The sequence below is a fragment of the Ipomoea nil genome, unplaced genomic scaffold, assembly GCF_001879475.1.
Source record: "Ipomoea nil cultivar Tokyo-kokei standard unplaced genomic scaffold, Asagao_1.1 scaffold0869, whole genome shotgun sequence".
In the NCBI taxonomy this organism is placed as follows: domain Eukaryota; kingdom Viridiplantae; phylum Streptophyta; class Magnoliopsida; order Solanales; family Convolvulaceae; genus Ipomoea; species Ipomoea nil.
Window position 1 is genome coordinate 41,499 of NW_017617297.1, and position 19,888 is coordinate 61,386.

General features: G+C 34.7%; 2 protein-coding genes across 4 annotated transcripts; one reads left to right on the forward strand and one right to left on the reverse strand.

Annotated features, from left to right (window-relative positions):
• The first annotated feature begins 10,347 nt into the window (after positions 1–10,347).
• On the forward strand, positions 10,348–17,141 carry LOC109178793 (long chain base biosynthesis protein 1). Of its 3 annotated transcripts, none has more exons than XM_019328355.1 (14): positions 10,380–10,512; positions 10,661–10,800; positions 12,823–13,017; positions 13,110–13,204; positions 14,016–14,107; positions 14,422–14,515; positions 14,607–14,679; positions 14,780–14,912; positions 15,270–15,444; positions 15,653–15,793; positions 15,863–15,958; positions 16,123–16,264; positions 16,363–16,490; positions 16,602–17,141. In XM_019328355.1, the coding sequence occupies exons 3-14, from the start codon at positions 12,903–12,905 to the stop codon at positions 16,773–16,775; spliced, it is 1,458 nt and encodes a 485-aa protein (XP_019183900.1). In that variant the 5' UTR covers positions 10,380–10,512; positions 10,661–10,800; positions 12,823–12,902; the 3' UTR covers positions 16,776–17,141. The 3 variants fall into 3 exon arrangements, with proteins under 3 accessions (XP_019183902.1, XP_019183900.1, XP_019183901.1); XM_019328356.1 differs by having other exon boundaries at positions 10,700–10,800; XM_019328357.1 differs by lacking the exon at positions 10,661–10,800 and having other exon boundaries at positions 10,348–10,512.
• Positions 17,142–18,153: 1,012 nt separating this feature from the next.
• On the reverse strand, positions 18,154–19,276 carry LOC109178733 (zinc finger BED domain-containing protein RICESLEEPER 2-like). Its single transcript, XM_019328273.1, has 3 exons — positions 18,977–19,276; positions 18,465–18,674; positions 18,154–18,192 (listed from the first exon to the last, which is right to left on the reverse strand). Exons 1-3 carry the CDS (start codon positions 19,274–19,276, stop codon positions 18,154–18,156), a joined length of 549 nt encoding a protein of 182 aa, XP_019183818.1.
• Positions 19,277–19,888: the final 612 nt, after the last annotated feature.

A 19,888-nucleotide genomic window follows, 5' to 3' on the forward strand; every position in this document is an offset into this window, starting at 1 on the left:
ACATATCAAATACTAAATATTATCATAACTTATCCTAATGTTATAATAATAGTAACGGATAAACGTTACATTCTCCCACTTGGTGCAAGCACTACCACTCAATAACAGAAAAACACCAACCATAATGATATGTTCTCATTAGCACGAGTAGTATCCATTATGATCAAATGCAAACTGCCATTGAGCACTTAATTAGGAAACAAAACCCAACGAAATAAACCTTATGTTTATTCCAAGTCCCTGAAGTACATTTTCTCATCAATATGAAGCAAATGAAGGTGTACACACTTAATTGAGAAAATGTCTGAATGCCAAAGAATTTTAAACTGAATGTATATACAAATTCCATAGTGGGAAAAAGTCCCATTTTCTGAACCAGATCCTTGAATTTAACTGAAGGCATGCATTTAGTCAAGGGATCTGCTGACACCAACTCAGTATGAATGTGTTCAAAGAATACAACTTTATTTTTGACACGATTCCTAATTGCTAAGAACTTGATGTCGATGTACTTAATTCGACTCCCACTTTTGTGGTCTTAGCTAGGAAGATTGCAGCTGAGTTGTCACAGTAAACTTTCAATGGCTTAGATATGGAATCCATAATTCTAAGCCCAGAGATAAAATTCTTTAGCCAAACACCCTATGAAGTTGCCTCGAAACTGGAAACGAACTTGGCTTCCATGGTAGAAGTAGCTATTAAGGACTGTTTAACACTTCTCCATGAGATAGCTTCACTGGCCATAATAAAGACGCACCCTGAAGTTGATTTTCGAGAATCAACACAGCCAGCAAAGTCCGCGTCTGAATGACCGACAACATCTAAATTGTCCGTCTGCCTAAACCCAAGCTTGTAACCTTTGGTTCATCTTAGATACCTTAGAACCCTCTTTACAGCTCTCCAAAAGTCTAACCCTTAGCTATGGGAGCAACATTAGATGAACAATTTTGCACATGAAATCTCTTTAAAACTTTGTTTATATAGGTTTCTTGAGATAAACCCAGTATACCCCGGGACCTATCTCTACGAATTTTAATGCCGATAACGTAAGAGGCATCACCCATATCCTTCATATCAAAGTTCTTAGAAAGAAATTGTTTCACGAAGCATCCCCTTATCATTGGTGGCAAGTAAGATGTCATCCACATATAAAACAAGGAAGCAAATTTCACTCCCACTCACCTTCTGGTATATACAGTTATCTGAGGGATTTTCAACAAAACCAAATGAAGAAATTACCCCATCGAATTTGATATACCATTGACGGGAGGCTTGTTTTAAACCGCATATGGATTTCTTAAGCTTACATACTAAATTCTCACCACCCCTAGAAGAGAAACCTTCAGGTTGTTTCATATAAACCTCTTCTTCTAGATCACCATTTAGGAAAGCGGTTTTCACATCCATTTGTTGCAACTCAAGATTGAAATGTGCAACTAATGCCAGAATGATCCGAAGTGAATCTTTCTTTGATACAGGAGAAAATGTCTCCTTGTAATCGATTCCTTCTTTTTGAGTAAATCCCTTGGCAACAAGCCGGGCCTTGTATCTCTCAATGTTGCCTAATGAGTTTCTTTAGTCTTAAAAACCCATTTACAGCCAACGGCCTTGGCCCCATTAGGCAACTCAACAAGATCCCAAACTCCATTGTCCTTCATGGAATTTATTTCATCCTTCATGGCTTCTAACCATAAGTCAGACTGTACACAATTTATGGCTCGAGAGAATGTTTCAGGATCATTTTCGGCCCCTATGTCAGATTCTTGTAGATACGAAACATAATAACTAGGAACTGCTGATCGCCTTATCCGAGTAGACCGTCTTAAAGTTGACCCTCATCACCTTGTATAGGCTGCGGGGCAACTACCTCTTCAGGAACTGGTGGCAATTCTTGAATCGGTTCAGTCTGCATCGGCTCAGAATCTTGCTGTATATCCTGAGTTGGTTCAACCATTGGTTCGAAATCTAGTTCAGGCGGTTGCTGTAAGTCCTGAACTGGTTCTTCCAAAGGTTGATCCTCAACAGTTTGCGGAATCTCAACGGTAGGTGGTATATCTACAGGCAGAACTAAAGGAGCACTGCGGATAAGTACAACCCCACCAGATGACGTAGAAGGTTGAGAGTCAATATGATCGAAGGAAAGAACTAAGTCCTTAAACCGATCACTCCCACTAATCAAGTCATCTTCAAGAAATTTAGCATTCCTTGATTCCACTATCCTAGTAGTATGAGATGGACAATAGAACCTATAACCCTTAGAAGATTGTGCATATCCAATAAAGAAAACACAAATCGTCCTTGGGTCAAGTTTCTTCTCGTGTGGGTTATATATCCTCACCTCAGACGGACATCCCTAAACACGCATATGTTGCAAACTCAGTTTCCAACCTTTGAATAACTCAAACGGTGTCTCAGGGACAGCCTTGGTTGGAACACGGTTTAATATATATGTTGCCGTCTTAAGTGCTTCATCCCACAACGACTTAGGAAGCTTAGAGTTGCTAAGCATACTCCGCACCATATCCAGAAGGGTCCGATTTCTTCTTTCAGCTACACCATTTTGGTCCGGAGAACCAGGCATGGTGTATTGGGCAACAATCCCATGCTCTTGAAGAAACTTAGCAAATAGACCAGGTGCTTGCCCATTCTCATTGTATCTACCATAGTATTCACCACCCCTATCAGACCTAACTATGTGTATTTTCCTGTTACATTGGTTTTCAACTTCAGCTTTAAATGATTTAAAGGCATCCAATGCTTCATGTTTATGATGATGTAAATACACATAGGAAAAACTTGAGAAGTCATCAATAAAGGTGGTGAAATATTTCTGACCAGGTATTGTCATATCAGGACAACATATGTCAGTATGAATAATTTCCAACAACGTTGTACTTCTATTGGCACCTTTCTTTGACTTGTTTGTCTGCTTACCCTTAATGCAGTCAACGCAAGTCTCAAAGTCAGTATAGTCTAGAGTAGAAAGTACTCCATCCTTTACCAACCTTTTAATACGCTCAAGGGAGATATGACCTAATCTCCGATGCCACAACATTGAGGAATTGTCGTTAATACTGCACCGTTTGGTGCCGTTTTGAACATGTAAAGAATTGTAAACTGAATCAGTCTTTAATTTAAGACGGAAAAGACCATTAGACAATGTACCAGTACCAACACAAGTATAATAATGAAATAACTTGATATTATTGGTATTAAATTCAAAAGAATATCCGAAGGGTACAAGTCTAGATACTGAAACTAAGTTCCTAGAAAAACTAGGAACATAAAATGTCTTTTCTAACGTCATTACAAAACCATTGTCCAAAACTAAATTGCAAACTTCGACAGCTTCGACTGGTGACGCAATCTTGTTTCCAGAGAAGATGCTACACTCAGTTCCCGTTGGCTGTCTCAATTTTGTCAAATCCTGCAAAGAGTTTGCAATGTGGATTGTTGAACCAGAGTCAACCCACCAAGAATTAGTATTAACTGCTGACATATTAGATTCGAAACAAACAAAAGAAGATGGAACATACCCAAGCTTAGCCACAAGCCTTTGTTCCTCCATTGCACACATGGTTATCAACTCATTGATAGACCAGTCCGCTTTATGTGTGATGTAGGAAATCTTAAAAGGATTGTACTCCTGAGGAAGGGTATCAAGTGCAAAAAACACCAAATAATCATCTGGTAAAATGATTTCCAACTCCTTTAATTGAGCCGCAATATCCCTGAGTTGCATAATGTGTTCACGCGTTCCCTTGACAGTGGAAAGACGCAAATTTCTCAACTTCATGATTAGAGTCATTGCCAAAACTTTCTTTGATTCAATGAAGTTATCATCGATAGCTTTGAGCAAGGGTTTCGCTTTCTTAATGTCCTCAAAGCAAAAACGAATTTTTCTGGAAATTCTTGACTTAATGAAGAGCACACATATCCATTGGATTTCTCCCATTGTGCGCGAAGCTGCTTGGCTTCGCTAGTGCTTTCTTCAGTAACCTCAGGGGGTTCCTCATTGAGAACAACGTAATCCAACTCTAATAATCTTAATTGCAAGAGAATAGCATCTTTCCACTCTTTGTGATTATCTTCGTTAAGGATTGGAACATTAATTTGTGTTTGGGTGACAGGATGAGTTGCTGTAAAGAATAATAATTAATGCTTGGTTAGAATTTTCGAGGCATAAAAAATTAGAGAGAGATACTGAAGTACATAATATTACCAATGTAAAATTATGCGAAGGATAAATTCGGATGCCATAAAAATTGCCTGTGGGCTAAATTTTTACGCATAATGAATTTACCAAAACTGAATGGTGGAAACGGAATGGGTGCAATTTTAATTTTTCCACCCTTAATGACAAAACTACCAAAACTATATGCCGATACATAATCCCTGTGGGCAAATTATGATCATAGTATGGTATTTCATCCTAATTAACCCTACAAATATAACAAAATTGCCTGTGGGCTAAATTTTGCCATATCACGCTGAGTGAATTACAATATTCTTGCATTAACTTTATGTGAGTAAAACTTAATATGTAATTTTGGAAAAATTAAAGATGCTGTGGCTACTCTTTAATTAACCAAAGAACATAATCACATTAGCAAGAAAACCTAATAAACAAACAGATTAAACCAAAATATGATAGACAATCCTTAGGTATACTCCCAGGAAAGTTGGTCGAGACGAAGCTCGGTTAAAAACCAACTCCTTAGACAGAGTAGCGTCGCAAGGGGACTAGTAGCAACAAGGCTTTTAAGCCAGGGCCATAGAACTAGTATTCCTCCCCAAGAAACTTCCCTAATTCATGTGTTCTCATTTTTGAAGTAAAATCATTTGAGAGATCTAAAGAGTGTAGTTTCACCTATGGATAAGGCTTTAAATAGGGTAAACTACAAATTGTTTATGTACTTTATGTGCTTTAGGAACTTTATAAAACACGAGTGGAGTAATGACTGAAGATTGAGTAATAATATGCATAATCTAACCTGAAAGTCACTAATTCACCTAAAGGCACTAAATCATGCATAATCAGCATATAATTCAGACCTAAAAGGCTCTAAATTTTTCTTAATGAACATGCTTTTCTACAGGCATAATTATAACATTCAAATAATTATTGCAATAAAGAGATAAATAGCATGCTCAGATTATGCATATTACTCACAAATACTCCACAATTAAATTGCAACACTTAATACAATTTAAACTGAAAAACATTATTAAATTAAAATTCAACTGAAAAATTTAAAACTGAATAATTATTCAAAGTTGAATAATAATTTAATAATGGACTTAATAAAAAAAAATTTCAATTGGATAATTTAATTAGAAGAAGTCCAAATATGATGATGATATTAAACTGAATGAATTGATGTAGTCCAAATATCAATTCAGGCTTGACCCAAAACCATAACAGGCCCAGTAAAAAATAATAATAATAATATTATTATTATTAATTTTTTTTTATATGAGCCCAGGTCTAGCCCAAATGGCCAGACCTGACCCAATTAACTTAAGCCAAACATTCATCATCCATCTTCTTCATCTGAATAATCGCAAGCCAGCACCGGAATTCGAAAAACAAGAAGCAATTTCCGGCGAAGCAGCGAAAAGGCCAAAAATAAAAAATAATTATCCAATTTAATTAATTTTTTTTTTTGTTTCTTAATGCGGAATAAACTAAAATTTCCAGCAGTCCAGACAATTTAATTGCGAACCAAAGAATATTCACCATATGTAATTGAATTATACAAATATATATACAACATATGCAAATATTATATGCAATTAAACGAACTAGGCAGAGATTATTTATGGCGACTGATACCAACTGTTAGACTAAAGTATCACATGCATCATATAATATGTGATAATAGGATCGACTAACCTCCAGCCATAGCTCTTTACACGGTTGAACGATCCGGACTGCTGCAGAGATAACGAGTATTTTGTCTCTCACTTTACTCAGCTCTCTCTAGATGGTGTATGAGGTATGTAATGTGAGCAGTGAGAGGACTAGTGACCTTATATAACCACTGGCCATCATTGTGGTTGATTGTCTTTAGGTCTCCTAAACCCTAACCAGACTCCTAATCATAATGGTAGTCTAGTTATTAGGTTATTAGTGTTGCACCACATATCAAATACTGAATATTATCATAACTTATCCTAATGTTATAATAATAGTAACGGATAAACGTTACATCTTAGGCAAAATCATATCCAGTGTAGTGTTTGAGATGAACATGTGGATAAGGTTTTATCTTTTTTCAATTCAAGCACAAATGAGCCATTGATAGTTTTGTTGCAACTGTGTAGGGCTAAAATTTTTGAAAGTAAGTGTTATTTTATTCACCAAATGTTATTCAGGATTTCTTTGGAATGAATGAAGTCGATGCTATTGATTTGGATGAAGATTCTGAAGGCAAAACTCATGGGATTGTTGGAGGTTTTGTGATGAGGTCTATTATTGATGAGTTCATAGAGATTGAAGTACCTAAAAGGCGTAGGACTGAGGTCATTAAGAAGGAAAAATTGTAGTTTATATGAATGTTGTGTTTTGAATAGTGGTGGGACATTTATGAACTATTTAAGGTCTTATGTAATTTTGTTATATTTTAAATAAAATTTATAATACAAAACTTACCAACAGGGTGGAGCTAGAAATCTTTACTTGGGGGCAAAAAAATCGAAACACTAGTGAATTACTCAACTAAGGTCTTGACCCCCTGACCTTTAAAATAAAAATTATGTGATTTACCAACTAAACTATTAATTTAGTAAGTTATATGTATATCACTTAATTAATATATATATATATATATATATATATATATATATATATATATATATAGAATTAGGTTCAAATGCGGTTGGTACGTCCAGGTGCGGTTGTGCGTTTAAATATGAGCCATTAATCTTGCTTAAATCAACGTACATGATTACCAAAATTTAAAAAATAAAATGCGGTGACAATTTGGTAATTTTTGTATCTAGGTCAAATTTAAGGTGCGTGGTTTTCCCTCTTAAGGTGCATGAGTTTTGTGTTTAAGGTGCGTGGGTTTTATGCTTAAGGTGGGTGGGTTGTGTGCTTAATGTGAGTATTTGTTGAAACTTAAGGTGCGTGATTTTTCTTCTTAAGGTGCGTGATTTTGTGTTTAAGGTGCGTGGGTTTTGTGCTTAAGGTGCGTGTGTTTTGTGTTTAATGTGAGTAGTTGTTGAAACTTAATGTGCGTTGTTTTCCTTCTTAAGGTACGTGGTTTGTATGCTTAGGGTGCGTCAGCTGTGTGAAACTTAAGGTGAGCCATTTTAAAACTTTAAGTGCGTGGTTTGTGTTCTTAAGGTGCTTTGTTGTGTGGTTTGTGTACTTAAGGTGCGTGGTTTGTGTTCTTATAGCATAATGTATATAAAAGAATAACGTACATAAATGAATGGTATAACATTCAATCACACTTATTAGTTTTTATTATAGATTAGATATATTGTTTATAAATATGTAAATAAAAGTATAATTATATGTTCAATAAGTTGTTTTAACATAATTGGTTTCATTAGGATTACATTAGTTTATTAATAGGTTAAGGGTTCAATTTTTTCAATAAACACTATTTCTAAATACTAATTAATATAAACTCCATCTAAACTAAAAATATAGATAAACCTAGCTAGGGATGAGGGTGGAGGCCTAATGAATTGGGATTTCCCTATCCATGTTATTTTGGGATAAGCGGATCTTTTGTGATAAAGAGGATGAGCTTCAAGAGAATGATTCAGAGTTTTTACAGAGTGCAGTACAAGACATGGGATAGATCTTCCAAAAAACAAGGATTTTTTCGAGTAAGCCACGCGCACGTACCCCTACAGGCTATCTCACTACTCAACAAGCCGTTTACCCAACCAATCGGTTTGAGTTGTCTGCCCCAACCTTTCGAACTAAGTCGGGGCCTTCCAGCTGTCGACGAAGGGGTAAGGCGACCCGACGAGGGGTAATAGACCTGGGAGTAGAGCAGACGAGCAGTTCACCGCCCTGCATCCCGGCGATTCGCTTCCGCTCGCTCGACCCCCATGGTCGTTAGTTGACGCCCCCACGGCCTAGATAAATCATTCCTCCCCATTGTTTATTTTCTCAGATTATGCTCTACACCGTGGAAAATTATGCTGTGCATGGTGCACACGGTTGCAAAAACGGCGTCGTTTTACTTTTTAAGATTTTTTTTTCGATTGCCGTTAGTTACGTAAACATATGTTCATAATTTTATAATTTCACATTCTGAATGAATAGTTATGAAGTTATGAATGTGCAGTTATGCAATTCTGAATGTATAGTTATGAAATTATGGATGTGTAGTTATGCATGCAATTCTGAATGTATAGTTATGAAGTTATGGATGTGTAGTTATGCATGCAATTATGAATGTATAGTTATGAAGTTATGGATGTGTAGTTATGCAATTTATATGTATAGTTATGAAGTTATGGATGTGTAGTTATGCATGCAATTATGAAGGTATAGTTATGAAGTTATGGATGTGTAGTTATGCAATTATGAATGTATAGTTATGAAGTTATGGATGTGTAGTTATGCATGCAATTATGAATGTATAGTTATGAAGTTATGGATGTGTAGTTATGCAATCTGAATGTATAGTTATGAAGTTGTGTATGTGTAGTTATGCATGCAATTTTGAATGTATAATAAAGTTATGGATGTGTAGTTATGCAATTATGAATGTATAGTTATGAAGTTATGGATGTGTAGTTATGCAATTCTGAATGTATAGTTATGAAGTTATGGATGTATAGTTCAAATTATGCACAACATAACGCCGTTAACGGCAATCGAAACTAAATTTTTTTTTTTTATAAGTCAGACGTCAAAACGACGTCGTTTTGCAACCGTATGCACCATGCATGGTGCACACGGTTGCACAACATAACGACTCCTATACCGTACTGCCAACCGACCCTTAGCCCTCTTTCCATAAAAAAAAAAACGGCCCATCTGCAATTTCCTAATTGGATTCCCCTTGGTCAAGCGAGCCTACATCTCACTTTAATTATTATTAGGTCGTACCCCTGGGCATCAATAATAATAATAATAATAATAATAATAATAAATATTTTATATTATTATTATAACAATTAAATTAGTGTACAGAATGAGGAACTCAAGATTTTTTTTTTATTTTTTTAATTTTCTCTATTCTTTTTGTCACGCTTTTCTTCTTTGTAGTAAGTATTAAAATATACGGAGTAATAATATTTAATTAATTTAATTTGTTTCTTTCAACAATTAAAAAAGTGAAAGATATTATTTTTTGAATCGTCATCCTAAAAGAATATAAATGTCATTATAGAATTATTTTAAGAATATATTATATTCCCTTTGCTTAAATTAAACCTTATTTGTTGTATCACAAATTTTATTTTTACATTCCAAAACTATATTGCTTTAATTAAAATGTACATCTTATTATAAGTTGATGTACTATATTTGAGAAAAAAATTCTATATACTTTAAGAATTTAAATGTAAAAATTTCATTATTTTAATGAATCTTATATCGAAAAAATTTAATGTTTCAAAATATCAAACAAGAGCTTGTAAGGGGAATAATCTTATATAATGATAATTAAGATCTCAATTATATACACATGAAAAACATATAAATTTGTACGCTATAACTTCATTGTATAACTTTTTAATTACTCCTCACTAATATGAGTAAGCCTATTACAATCATATACCTTTTAACAAAAAATAATTTAAGTTTTTACCGACTTATCTTATTAATTATCAAGGGACATGAGCGGTGAGCCCTTAGAATTGAGAATTCAACCTTTTGGGAAAAATAATTAGTCAGAACATAAGGATGAAAGTCTAAAATAAATTTGAGGTAATTGAGTCCACTTGAGTTTTAAGTTACTCAGTATTAAATTTTTATAAAAATCTTAATCAATTAAAAGTGTTGAATCTCTGTAAATAAATAAAAGAAATAAATGTAGTTCAATGGTACACCTGTCAATTATGTACACGATCCGTTAACACGACACAAAACCGGACACGAAAATAACGGATTAGTGTTTAACCTTAATGTGTCCCGGGTCGTTAACCGTAACGTATTGTGTCCGTGTTTAATCTTATCATGTCATTTTCGTGTCGACCTGTTAACGAATCCATATACACGAATTTGCCAGGTCTATTTAATGGTACCTCTTGACACTCAAATTAGAACTTGCACATTTGAATTCTAGTGGGTGCATTTCCTTTTTATATTTCATAAAAAATGTATAATCAGATATTACATTTTGTAATAGCACTTAAAAAAAAAAAAGCACTGTCCATCGAAGACTAGTGACCAGACGTTAGTTCTTGGAATATTCAAACCCAGCCAGATCAACTTGTCAAAAGAAGAAGACGAAATTAGAAAGAGAAAATCTGAGTAGTCTAGAACGGAAGGGGCGGCTCTCTATTGCTTCACGCGGCATTAAGTTTCTCCATCAGGTTAGCTTTCTCAATTCTTAACATGTTTATCATTGCAAATCTTAATTTTCTCCCAAATACATTGCCGGATCTGCAGCCTGCAGCTGTGGGGGTTGTATATATATAATTTTTTAATTTTTTTTCCATATTGTGTGTCTGTGCGTGATAGCGTGAGTTCCAGCTCCTCATCACCTTCAACCTTCCGCAGCTACGCAATCTACGCTCCTACATCTCAAGATTCAAGCTCTTCCGTGCCTTCATCACTCGTCCAGCACTCCGGCAAGTTGGCAATAACTTGCAAATGTTCAGGTTTGAACCAATCTTCAACCTTATTCTCTTTATTTATTAGTTAGCCCTAATTCCATAATTGACCATTGATAAATCCCTAATTCCATAAATCTTCAATCTTCAACCTATTTTTTTTCTATGTATTTTCGTATTCTCTGTATATTTCCCCAATGTTTATCAATTTCTGTATAATCTATCAATCTATGTATATTTCCCAAATTTTTATCAATGATTCCACTATTCTACTGCTCTGCTTCCAGTATGCAATTGACTGCTGTCTGCTGGTAATAATCATAATAAAAAAAAAAAGTTGAAAAAGAGAAACATAGAAATTAGGAAATTTTAATGTATACAGTATGGATGTGTTTAATATAAATTATAAACAGTCGAACACTATATTAAACATTTGCCTCTGTGCCTCTGCTTCCAGTATGCACTGTTTGTCTAGACGCTATAATGTATTAATGTATATACTTGTAGTAGCAATGTAGCAGCTCACTGCTTATAAGTTATAAATGTCATAATGTATATTAATCCACTGTTGTTAGTCCACTGCTTCCAATACACTATATAACTATGAGAGAGCGTAAATGAGTACTATCCCGTAGTTCATCATAAACATTGTATTGTGATTTATAATGTATTTTGTATTCGAACTATATTATCAGCGTTTGATATTTTGTTGTGGACATTTTTGAATCCATTTGAACTTTGCCCCCACTAAGACAAAATTCTGGATCTGCCCCTGCCCAAATATTTGAGTTCTGTGAAGAATTTTGGTTCATTTTTTATTTATGAGCTCATGAGTTGCAAAGATTTTGAATTTCTGTAATTTTTTTTTATACTGAAAATGAGAAAATTTGAATTTTTATCAATAGATTGAATATTTGTTTGAAGATTTTGCCTCAACTTGTATTGATCTCTTTATAGATTAGCTCTTATTGCTGTTGCTTTCGATGTTCATGTTCATGCGTTATTTTCCTACTCACGCTCTCTGTTTTGTTTAATCGATATTCCAACATTTTGCCAGTATTGTGGTGAATCTGGCAGCCCAATTTGAAAATTGATTTAATAAATGAATACAGTAATAGAATAAATCAGTTTGGAGTTTTATTGCTTGAATATTATTCAGCTCAAGTGCTCAACACCGTTAGGGGGTCTCTTAGAGAGTGGGACTGTGAAGACAAGAGTACTAGGAAGCCTATCTAAAATTTTCTAGACTTTGTTAGTCATATTAGGAGAAGCTATGAAGAATACTTGAAAGCATAACTCTAGTACTGTCAGAATGTTAAGGATGAAAAAACCAAGGAAACCACAATTAAGGAGTGTTCAAGTCCAACTAAAAGCAAAGTTGAGTTTGAATTCTATAGCCCACATATTTATGTGTATTTAGTCCCTTATTTTGTGAATATACTTTGGTGTAATGGGTTACTAAGGTATTAGTATATGGCTGTATTTGATGTTGATAATTTGTAATTCTATTGCTATAAATCCTGTGGTCATTGTTTTGAACAAAAAAAAATGTGCTGGAAAATCCCAATTGATTCCAGTGTGAGCAATTTGACCTCCTGCCCCTTTGCTTGCAAAGGTGGTGCATTTTGTTACAATTGCTTCAGCTGGCTGTTTTTCCTAGTCTTTTGCTGAAGGATCATTTGTACTTTCCCTTACATAAAATACACACTGGTCAGAATGAACTTAAGCAACCCAAATGTGGAAGCTATTATCTTCTACAATTGAATTAGATAATCCACCTACTCAAACCAGGAGTGTTAGAGCTTCATCCAATTCATCAATCAGGCGGCAATTTCGTGTCCTAGTGGATGAGGAAAATAAAATGAATAAAAATTTACACTAATATGGGGACAAATTAATTATTAAACAAAGCATGAGGCCTGTTTGTGTAAGTTAATTCTGTGGATGCCTATGCATATGCATCTCTGGATTCTAGGTTTCACATTCTCATTTGTTCTATCTCATAGTACCATTTTAATCTGCAAACAAGAAAGTGTTGTGAATCTAATACAGCTCTGCTGAATATGGCAGATTGGCAGAATCAGATAAAAGATCATAAGGAACATTGTATTTCTCCTGAGGCTCACAAATTGAAATATCCCTGTGTCATAATGGACACAACCATGTCACTTTTTATGGATAGGTTGAAACATGCGTCTGAATGGGTGGCGTCAACATTTGAGGCTCCATTTTCAGGAGCTGTTCTTTTTGGAGTGCCTGTTGGAGGTATTCGTTTCTTTATTGAAAGTCTTAAAAGAGTTTTTGATTCTTCTTGACATGATTTTTTTTTTTATACTTATTTTTCATTTTGCTTGTAGGACATCTTTTTGTGGAGGGACTTCTGCTGGTGGTCATCTTTTTCCTTCTGTCCCAGAAGAGTTATAAACCACCCAAAAGACCACTGACAAAGAAGGTTTGTTCTGTAATATAACATGATCCTTGAAAAAGTATGAGTTTAGGCTCAAGATGGGTATCTTTTTAGTTAGTTTATGTAGGCATAATTTTTACGTAAATCAACAGTCATAGAATTCCACTGAGTGGGGATCCACTTATAACAGTGTACTTACCCCAACATATTTTTGCAATGATTTGGTGGATTACTTTTGCTGTTTTTTGGCATTGCCTTCATGGTTCTATAACTTCGACATCATCAGAGTACCAAAAGTTCTATATTAGAACATGTCACCTATTTAAATATGTTTTTTTTGAATTAAATGCTTAACTGTTATTGAGAACACACATTTATTATTTTATATTTATCCTTAACATCACCAAAATAGCAAAAAAAAAAAGAAAAATTTGGAGTATTTTTTGGCACTATTCTCAATGCAGACACTGGATGTTGTTTTTTTTTTTTTTTTTTTTTTTTTTTTGTGAGCGGGGGGGGGGGGGGGGGGGGGGGGGGGGGGGGGGGGGGCGGAGATGGTGGTGTTGGAATGATCTAATATTTGAAGAAGATATCCACTATATTAATGATATAATATCTTCTAATGGCAGTTTGTTTGATGTAACTGAAAATTGATGAATAGCTGTAAGGAGTCATAAAAGTTAGTTAAATTACATAGTTGTTGTAAGTAGATCCCTTCTCATGTTAATTAGTAATATCATCTTCTGCTAGGATCAACGTTTTACGTTTCCAAGTATGTCTATCTTCATATTAATGTAATTCAACAGGACTTCTTTCTATCATGCAATCTGATTAATGTTCTTGCTGTTGATTTTAGGAAATAGATGAGCTATGTGATGAATGGGTCCCAGAACCTCTTATTCCTACAATCACAGATGAGATGAAACATGAACCTCAAGTATTGGAAAGGTGGAAATTCTCACCAAATTATTTGCTTCCATCATGTTGTTAGATTTTGAAGAGATGTATTCTAGTGTGCCCTTTGCTGCTCTTGTTATTGTGAACATGGATCAGCATAGAGCTGTGGAGGAAAATATATGTTTTTTTTTATGTCTTGGGCGACTGATTTATGTAAACAAAACTATTGGTGCAAAATGGACTTTTTCACGTCTGCACTATTCAAGTTTGAAATTTTATATATTTCTTTTGGATAATTAAGTTGCCATGCTTCTTAAAAGGTACATATTCTTCAGATGCCTTCCTTAAAAGTTGTCTTTGAACAGTGCTGCAGGACCCCATACTGTAATTAATGGTAAAGAAGTTGTGAACTTTGCTTCAGCAAATTACCTTGGTTTAGTTGGACATGAAAAGATACTTGTAAGAAAATTTGTTTTGAAGTTTCCAATCTTTACTTCTTATCTTGCTTTTTAGTTGAGTAGGGATCATTCACACCTGTGTTTTGGTGCAGGAAACATGTACTACAGCACTGGAAAAGTATGGTGTTGGGTCTTGTGGTCCTCGTGGGTTTTATGGAACAATTGGTAAGATTTAAAATGCATAGTGGCGGCAACTACTTGTACATTGCAATTTTCCCCTTCATGGTCTGATTGTAAGACCATCTTAAATTCTTCATTTATGCAGATGTTCACCTGGATTGTGAGTCCAGAATAGCGAAGTTTATTGGAACACCTGATTCTATACTCTACTCTTATGGACTTTCTACAATGTTCAGTGCAATTCCAGCATTCTGCAAAAGGGGAGATGTGATTGTTGCGTGAGTATGCCTATGCTTGTACTTGTTGATTACCTTTGGGGTCAAAATAAACTTGAGCTTTTAATGAACTGTTTCTAGGGGAAGCTTATTAAGAAGGAGTAGGTCTGTAGCATTTTGCTTTGACCTTTGTAGCTTCCATTTCTTATTTAATAGGATGCCCGGAGTGGGTTAAAATTTTGAATTTAGCAGTCTCTGGTCTCACTTTCTATTTTTTGCTTAACAATATTTACCTATTGCAGTCATTTGTATTTATACGTTCCTTTGATGAGTTGTCCTTAAATGGAGTGTCATGGGTTTCTGGCACGAAATCTATATATTGCTCAACCGATAATTTCACAGTGGTCTTTGCTCTTTCAGGGATGAGGGGGTTCACTGGGGAATACAAAATGGCCTTCAGCTATCTAGAAGTACAATCATATATTTCAAGCACAACAATATGGAGTCATTAAGGAACAGTTTGGAGAAAGTAACTCAAGAAAATAAGCGAGCTAAGAAAGTCAGGCGCTATATTGTTGTGGAAGCAGTATATCAGGTATGAAGTGTTTAACTGTTTAAGTGTTTATATTGAGAAACCTTATATTACAACACTTTGGCACCACATGGAACAAGTTTTGTCCCACTAAAGCATCGGAAACTTTCATTTTGCAAGATTTTAAGTTATCCTTTCATGTGTCTTCTACTTATATTCCATTGCACATATTAGTTTCAAGTCTTTTGACATTATTTTCTGCTACCTGCAGAATTCTGGCCAAATTGCTCCATTGGACGAAATAATAAAACTTAAAGAACAATATAAGTTCCGTGTTTTACTTGATGAGAGCAATTCCTTTGGTGTACTTGGCAGTTCTGGAAGAGGTCTTACTGAACACTACAGAGTTCCGGTATGTTAACATTTTTCATTTTAGTTATCGTATCTTTGTGCTCTTATACTGAATGGGAATCGGTTACAGGTTGAAAAGATCGATATCATAACAGCTGCAATGGGACATGCATTGGCCACTGAAGGAGGATTTTGCACAGGCAGTAATAGAGTCATTGATCACCAGGTGTGAATGTCTGATGACTAATGAGTGAGCTAAAATGCAACTGCAAGTTTTCTGCAAAAGAAGACATTTACTCTTTTGCCCCCACCTTTACCTTTGTGCGTGCGTGTAAGTATGTATGCGTGTATATGCACATGTATCTTAATATACTTTGGTTCTTGTGGCAGCGACTCAGTAGTTCTGGTTATGTCTTTTCTGCTTCTTTGCCTCCGTATTTAGCAAGTGCTGCAATCAAGGCCATTGATATCATAGAAGAAAACCCTGCTCTCATTACAAAACTGAGGGAAAATATCAAAATACTGCTCAAAGGTCTATGCTTTACAAATTTTCTTGTGTTGTCCTTAGCCCTGTTCCAAGAACTGTCGAGAATTATGAAGTACAACGATTTTTTTTTTGTGCTCCTGCAGGTCTATCAGGTATAAAGGGTCTAGATTTAGTGAGTGATCCACTTTCCCCCATCGTATTCCTCAAACTGAACAAGTCCACCGGTTCTTTGAAGAGCGACCTACAAGTGCTAGAGGATATTGCTGATCGCGTAAGTATCGTTCTTGATACTCAAATGGCAACATCTGCTTATTCTAGACTCGTCTTCCCAGTTCCAAACGAGCTCTTGTTTATCAAATAAAAACTAAAATTGGCGTTGCAGGTTTTGAAGGAAGATTCGGTTTTTGTTGCGACTTCCAAGAGATCGATGCTGGATAAATGCAACTTGCCCGTTGGAATTAGGTTGTTCATCTCCGCTGGTCACTCAGAATCTGATGTGATGAAAGCGGGTGAATCTTTGAAGAGAGTTGCTGCAAAGTTGTTGACGGATCAATGATCAGAGGTGGTGCAGACTAGATCTAAGTTTAGAGTGGTAAAGCCAGACAAGGAATGGGTAAAATCTGCATACATTTATCAAAATATTCGATTCGCCACGATAACAGGCTCTTGTTTTATTGAATTCTTACATTTGTGGCCGGATAACTTTGCATTTGAATGATCAAACCCGTCTATAGATTGCAAGCCAGAGAATTTAATTCCCTTTGCTATGTTGCATCTGCATTGTTCCTTTGTGTGTAGAGGACAGAAAGGGTGTTGTTATTCATAGTTTAATGTATAGACACAATTTTTATTTTCTCCTGACAGCATTTATTTGTTTTTGTTTTGTTTTTTTTTTTTTTTGGTATGTATTGAAAAGTAATTTACAATATTGTTTTCATGAATTTGTGATTAGCCATTTAGCTCTATCTTCCCAATTCTTAACTTCAATTTTTCTAAGGTGGATCCCATACATATGGGGAAGTGTAATACTTTTGAAAAAAAAATGTGATTTTTATATTTTTATTTAAAAGTATTATATTTTCTTACAAGTAACAAACACTTGTCAATAGAGGTGGTTATGGGTTGGTTCAATGTCAAATTAGCGCTGAATTAGCCCGGAAAAAGCGGGTATGAGCTTCATCAGGCTGGGTCAGACTTAGCTCAAATTTAAATTAACTTATAGAAAGCCAGTTCAGGTCTTGTAAAAAAATAGGTTGGAGCCCAGCTTGAAACCAGTCGGCCCAGGTATGTCCTAGGTTTCTAACCGGCCCAGACACAACTCAGGTTCTGATCTAAGCTCGGGCAAAATTTATCATGGACTTTATAAACTATAATGCACTTTATAACATTTATAAGTTATCAAATAATATTACAAGTCTTATAAAAAATTTTAATAATACAAGTTCAAATGTTATTAATTTCTTATAAATTTGTAATTTTGTAAAAAATCACATTAATTTTTTTAATTTTGAGGTTAATGGTTAAAACATTATTTTAAACCAAAACATTAACTTTGAAAAAGTGCGTGTAAGTGTGTGTGTGTAAGGCAAAGCAAGGGAGAGTGATATACGAATTATAGAAAGGCATAGGTTTCATTGATAGTTTATGTGTTATTGTGATATTGTGTTTGAGTATTTCTTACCAGAATTTCAAAAACCAGATAGGTCTTAATCAAACATCACATAGCCTCAAGGGCAACGACATTTTTAAAAGAGAAAGTTACTAAGCCACTTAGAAGTATTTGAGTATGAGTGTAATTGCCTGGTTTGTCGACTCAAAGACTGTTTAGCCTCCAAGAAGGCAAGAACCAAAACAAACATAAGATAAATGAAAAATGAGTAACAGAATGCATGGGAATATTAATGAAAATATGAAATATATTATATGAATTGTTGTCAATGTTGGGAGAGTAGAAGCAGCTCTAGTGAGTAACTCTGCAAAATACAAGAGATAAAAATACATCATTAAAGAATACAGAGTATCTAACTTGATTGAGTAAGTGAGTAACAATATAATAAGAAAAAAAAAAGAGGGGAAGAAAATGTACCATTTTTTAATCTTTCAACTCCATCTAAGTTTTTCTCAATAGAGATTGGTTGATTGGGTAATCTCAACCAATCTTGTGCACAAAGTAGAGCTTCCACAATTTTAGGAGTTAAGAAACTCATAAATCCATCTAATACCCTTCCACTTGTATTCAATGCACTTTCAGAGGCAACTGTGTATATAGGAACTGCAAGAACATCTCTAGCCATTTTGGAGAGAATAGGAAATCTATAGTAGATTGAGTAGAGGATTCAGATTGCAATGAGCTAACATAGTAGGTGGATGCATAGTCATTATACAACTCAACCATTGCAGCTTGCACATTGGCAAAACAAGATTTGCATTTCTCTTCTCCATAGAGAAGGACAAACTAGTAAGGCATATACTCATCATTATCTCTGAGGTCCAAAATATTGGCATAAAAAATGAGTAAGTTCATTTTTTCAGGATCCTCTAATATTTCTCAAACTTGTTTTTCATTTGGGACATCATTGCTTGTTAAAAACAAATAAACAATGCAAAAGTTAAAAATAAAAATCAAAAAATCAGGAAACATATAAACATATTACCTATTCACAATCAGTTTAGATTGAACCATATCGTCCAACATGCAACTCATTAGAACTCTCAGAGAGTATTAGAGGTGACATAAAGAGAATTATATATTTTCACAATTATCTCATAAAAGCTTTTCAGAAGAATGATTAAGCTTTGCACAGAACACCAATCCAGATAAGAAGGAAGAAATTCAGCTAAGTCACTAGAAAATGAGGCATCATTTTCCTCATATGCTTCAAACACTTTTTGGTATTGAATTGCAGTGTTAAGCATAATGTAGGTGTTGTTCCATCTTGTTGGAATATCAAGATGTAAAGCAGATTTAGCTTCCACTCCAATGAGATCAACAAAATCCCTAAACTTTTTCAGTTTTGCAGGTGAGTTCCTAACCCATCTCACTGCATCCCTAACCATTTTGACAGAACTATCAACAAATCTAAATCCATCTTGTACAACTGTGTTCATAATATAGGCTATGCACCTCATGTGTTTGTACTGAACCTTAACATAAGATGTACCCCAAGATAACAACTTACTTTTAAAAAACTCCAAAGTTGTATCATTAGAAAAACATTATTTGATAAATATCTCGTGAAATTGTTTGCCTAGAAGGGGTTTGAACCTAGGACAAGCAACAAGAACAAATCTCTTGAACCCTTAGCCTTCAACAAACCTAAACGGGAGCTCATCTATTATGATCATCTCACTCAAAGCCCTCCTAATGTCCTCTTGATTAAAAACCGATGTCCACAAAAACCCCTTAGAACCCTCTGTTGCATTAATCATCATCATAATCATAACGATTGAAATTTAAACTTTCAATATGTCATTATTTTAAAATTTGACATATTTAAATTTTGTTTTAAAATACATGTGACATGATTTATTTATTTTTTTTGAAATACTCATGATTCTTTTCAAAGTAGTATATGTTCAATACTTTCTTAAACATTTTCAGCCCAAAGAATCTAAGTCCCCACCACTGGAGTTCAAACTTATGATCACCAATTTGGAATGGTAACTAGA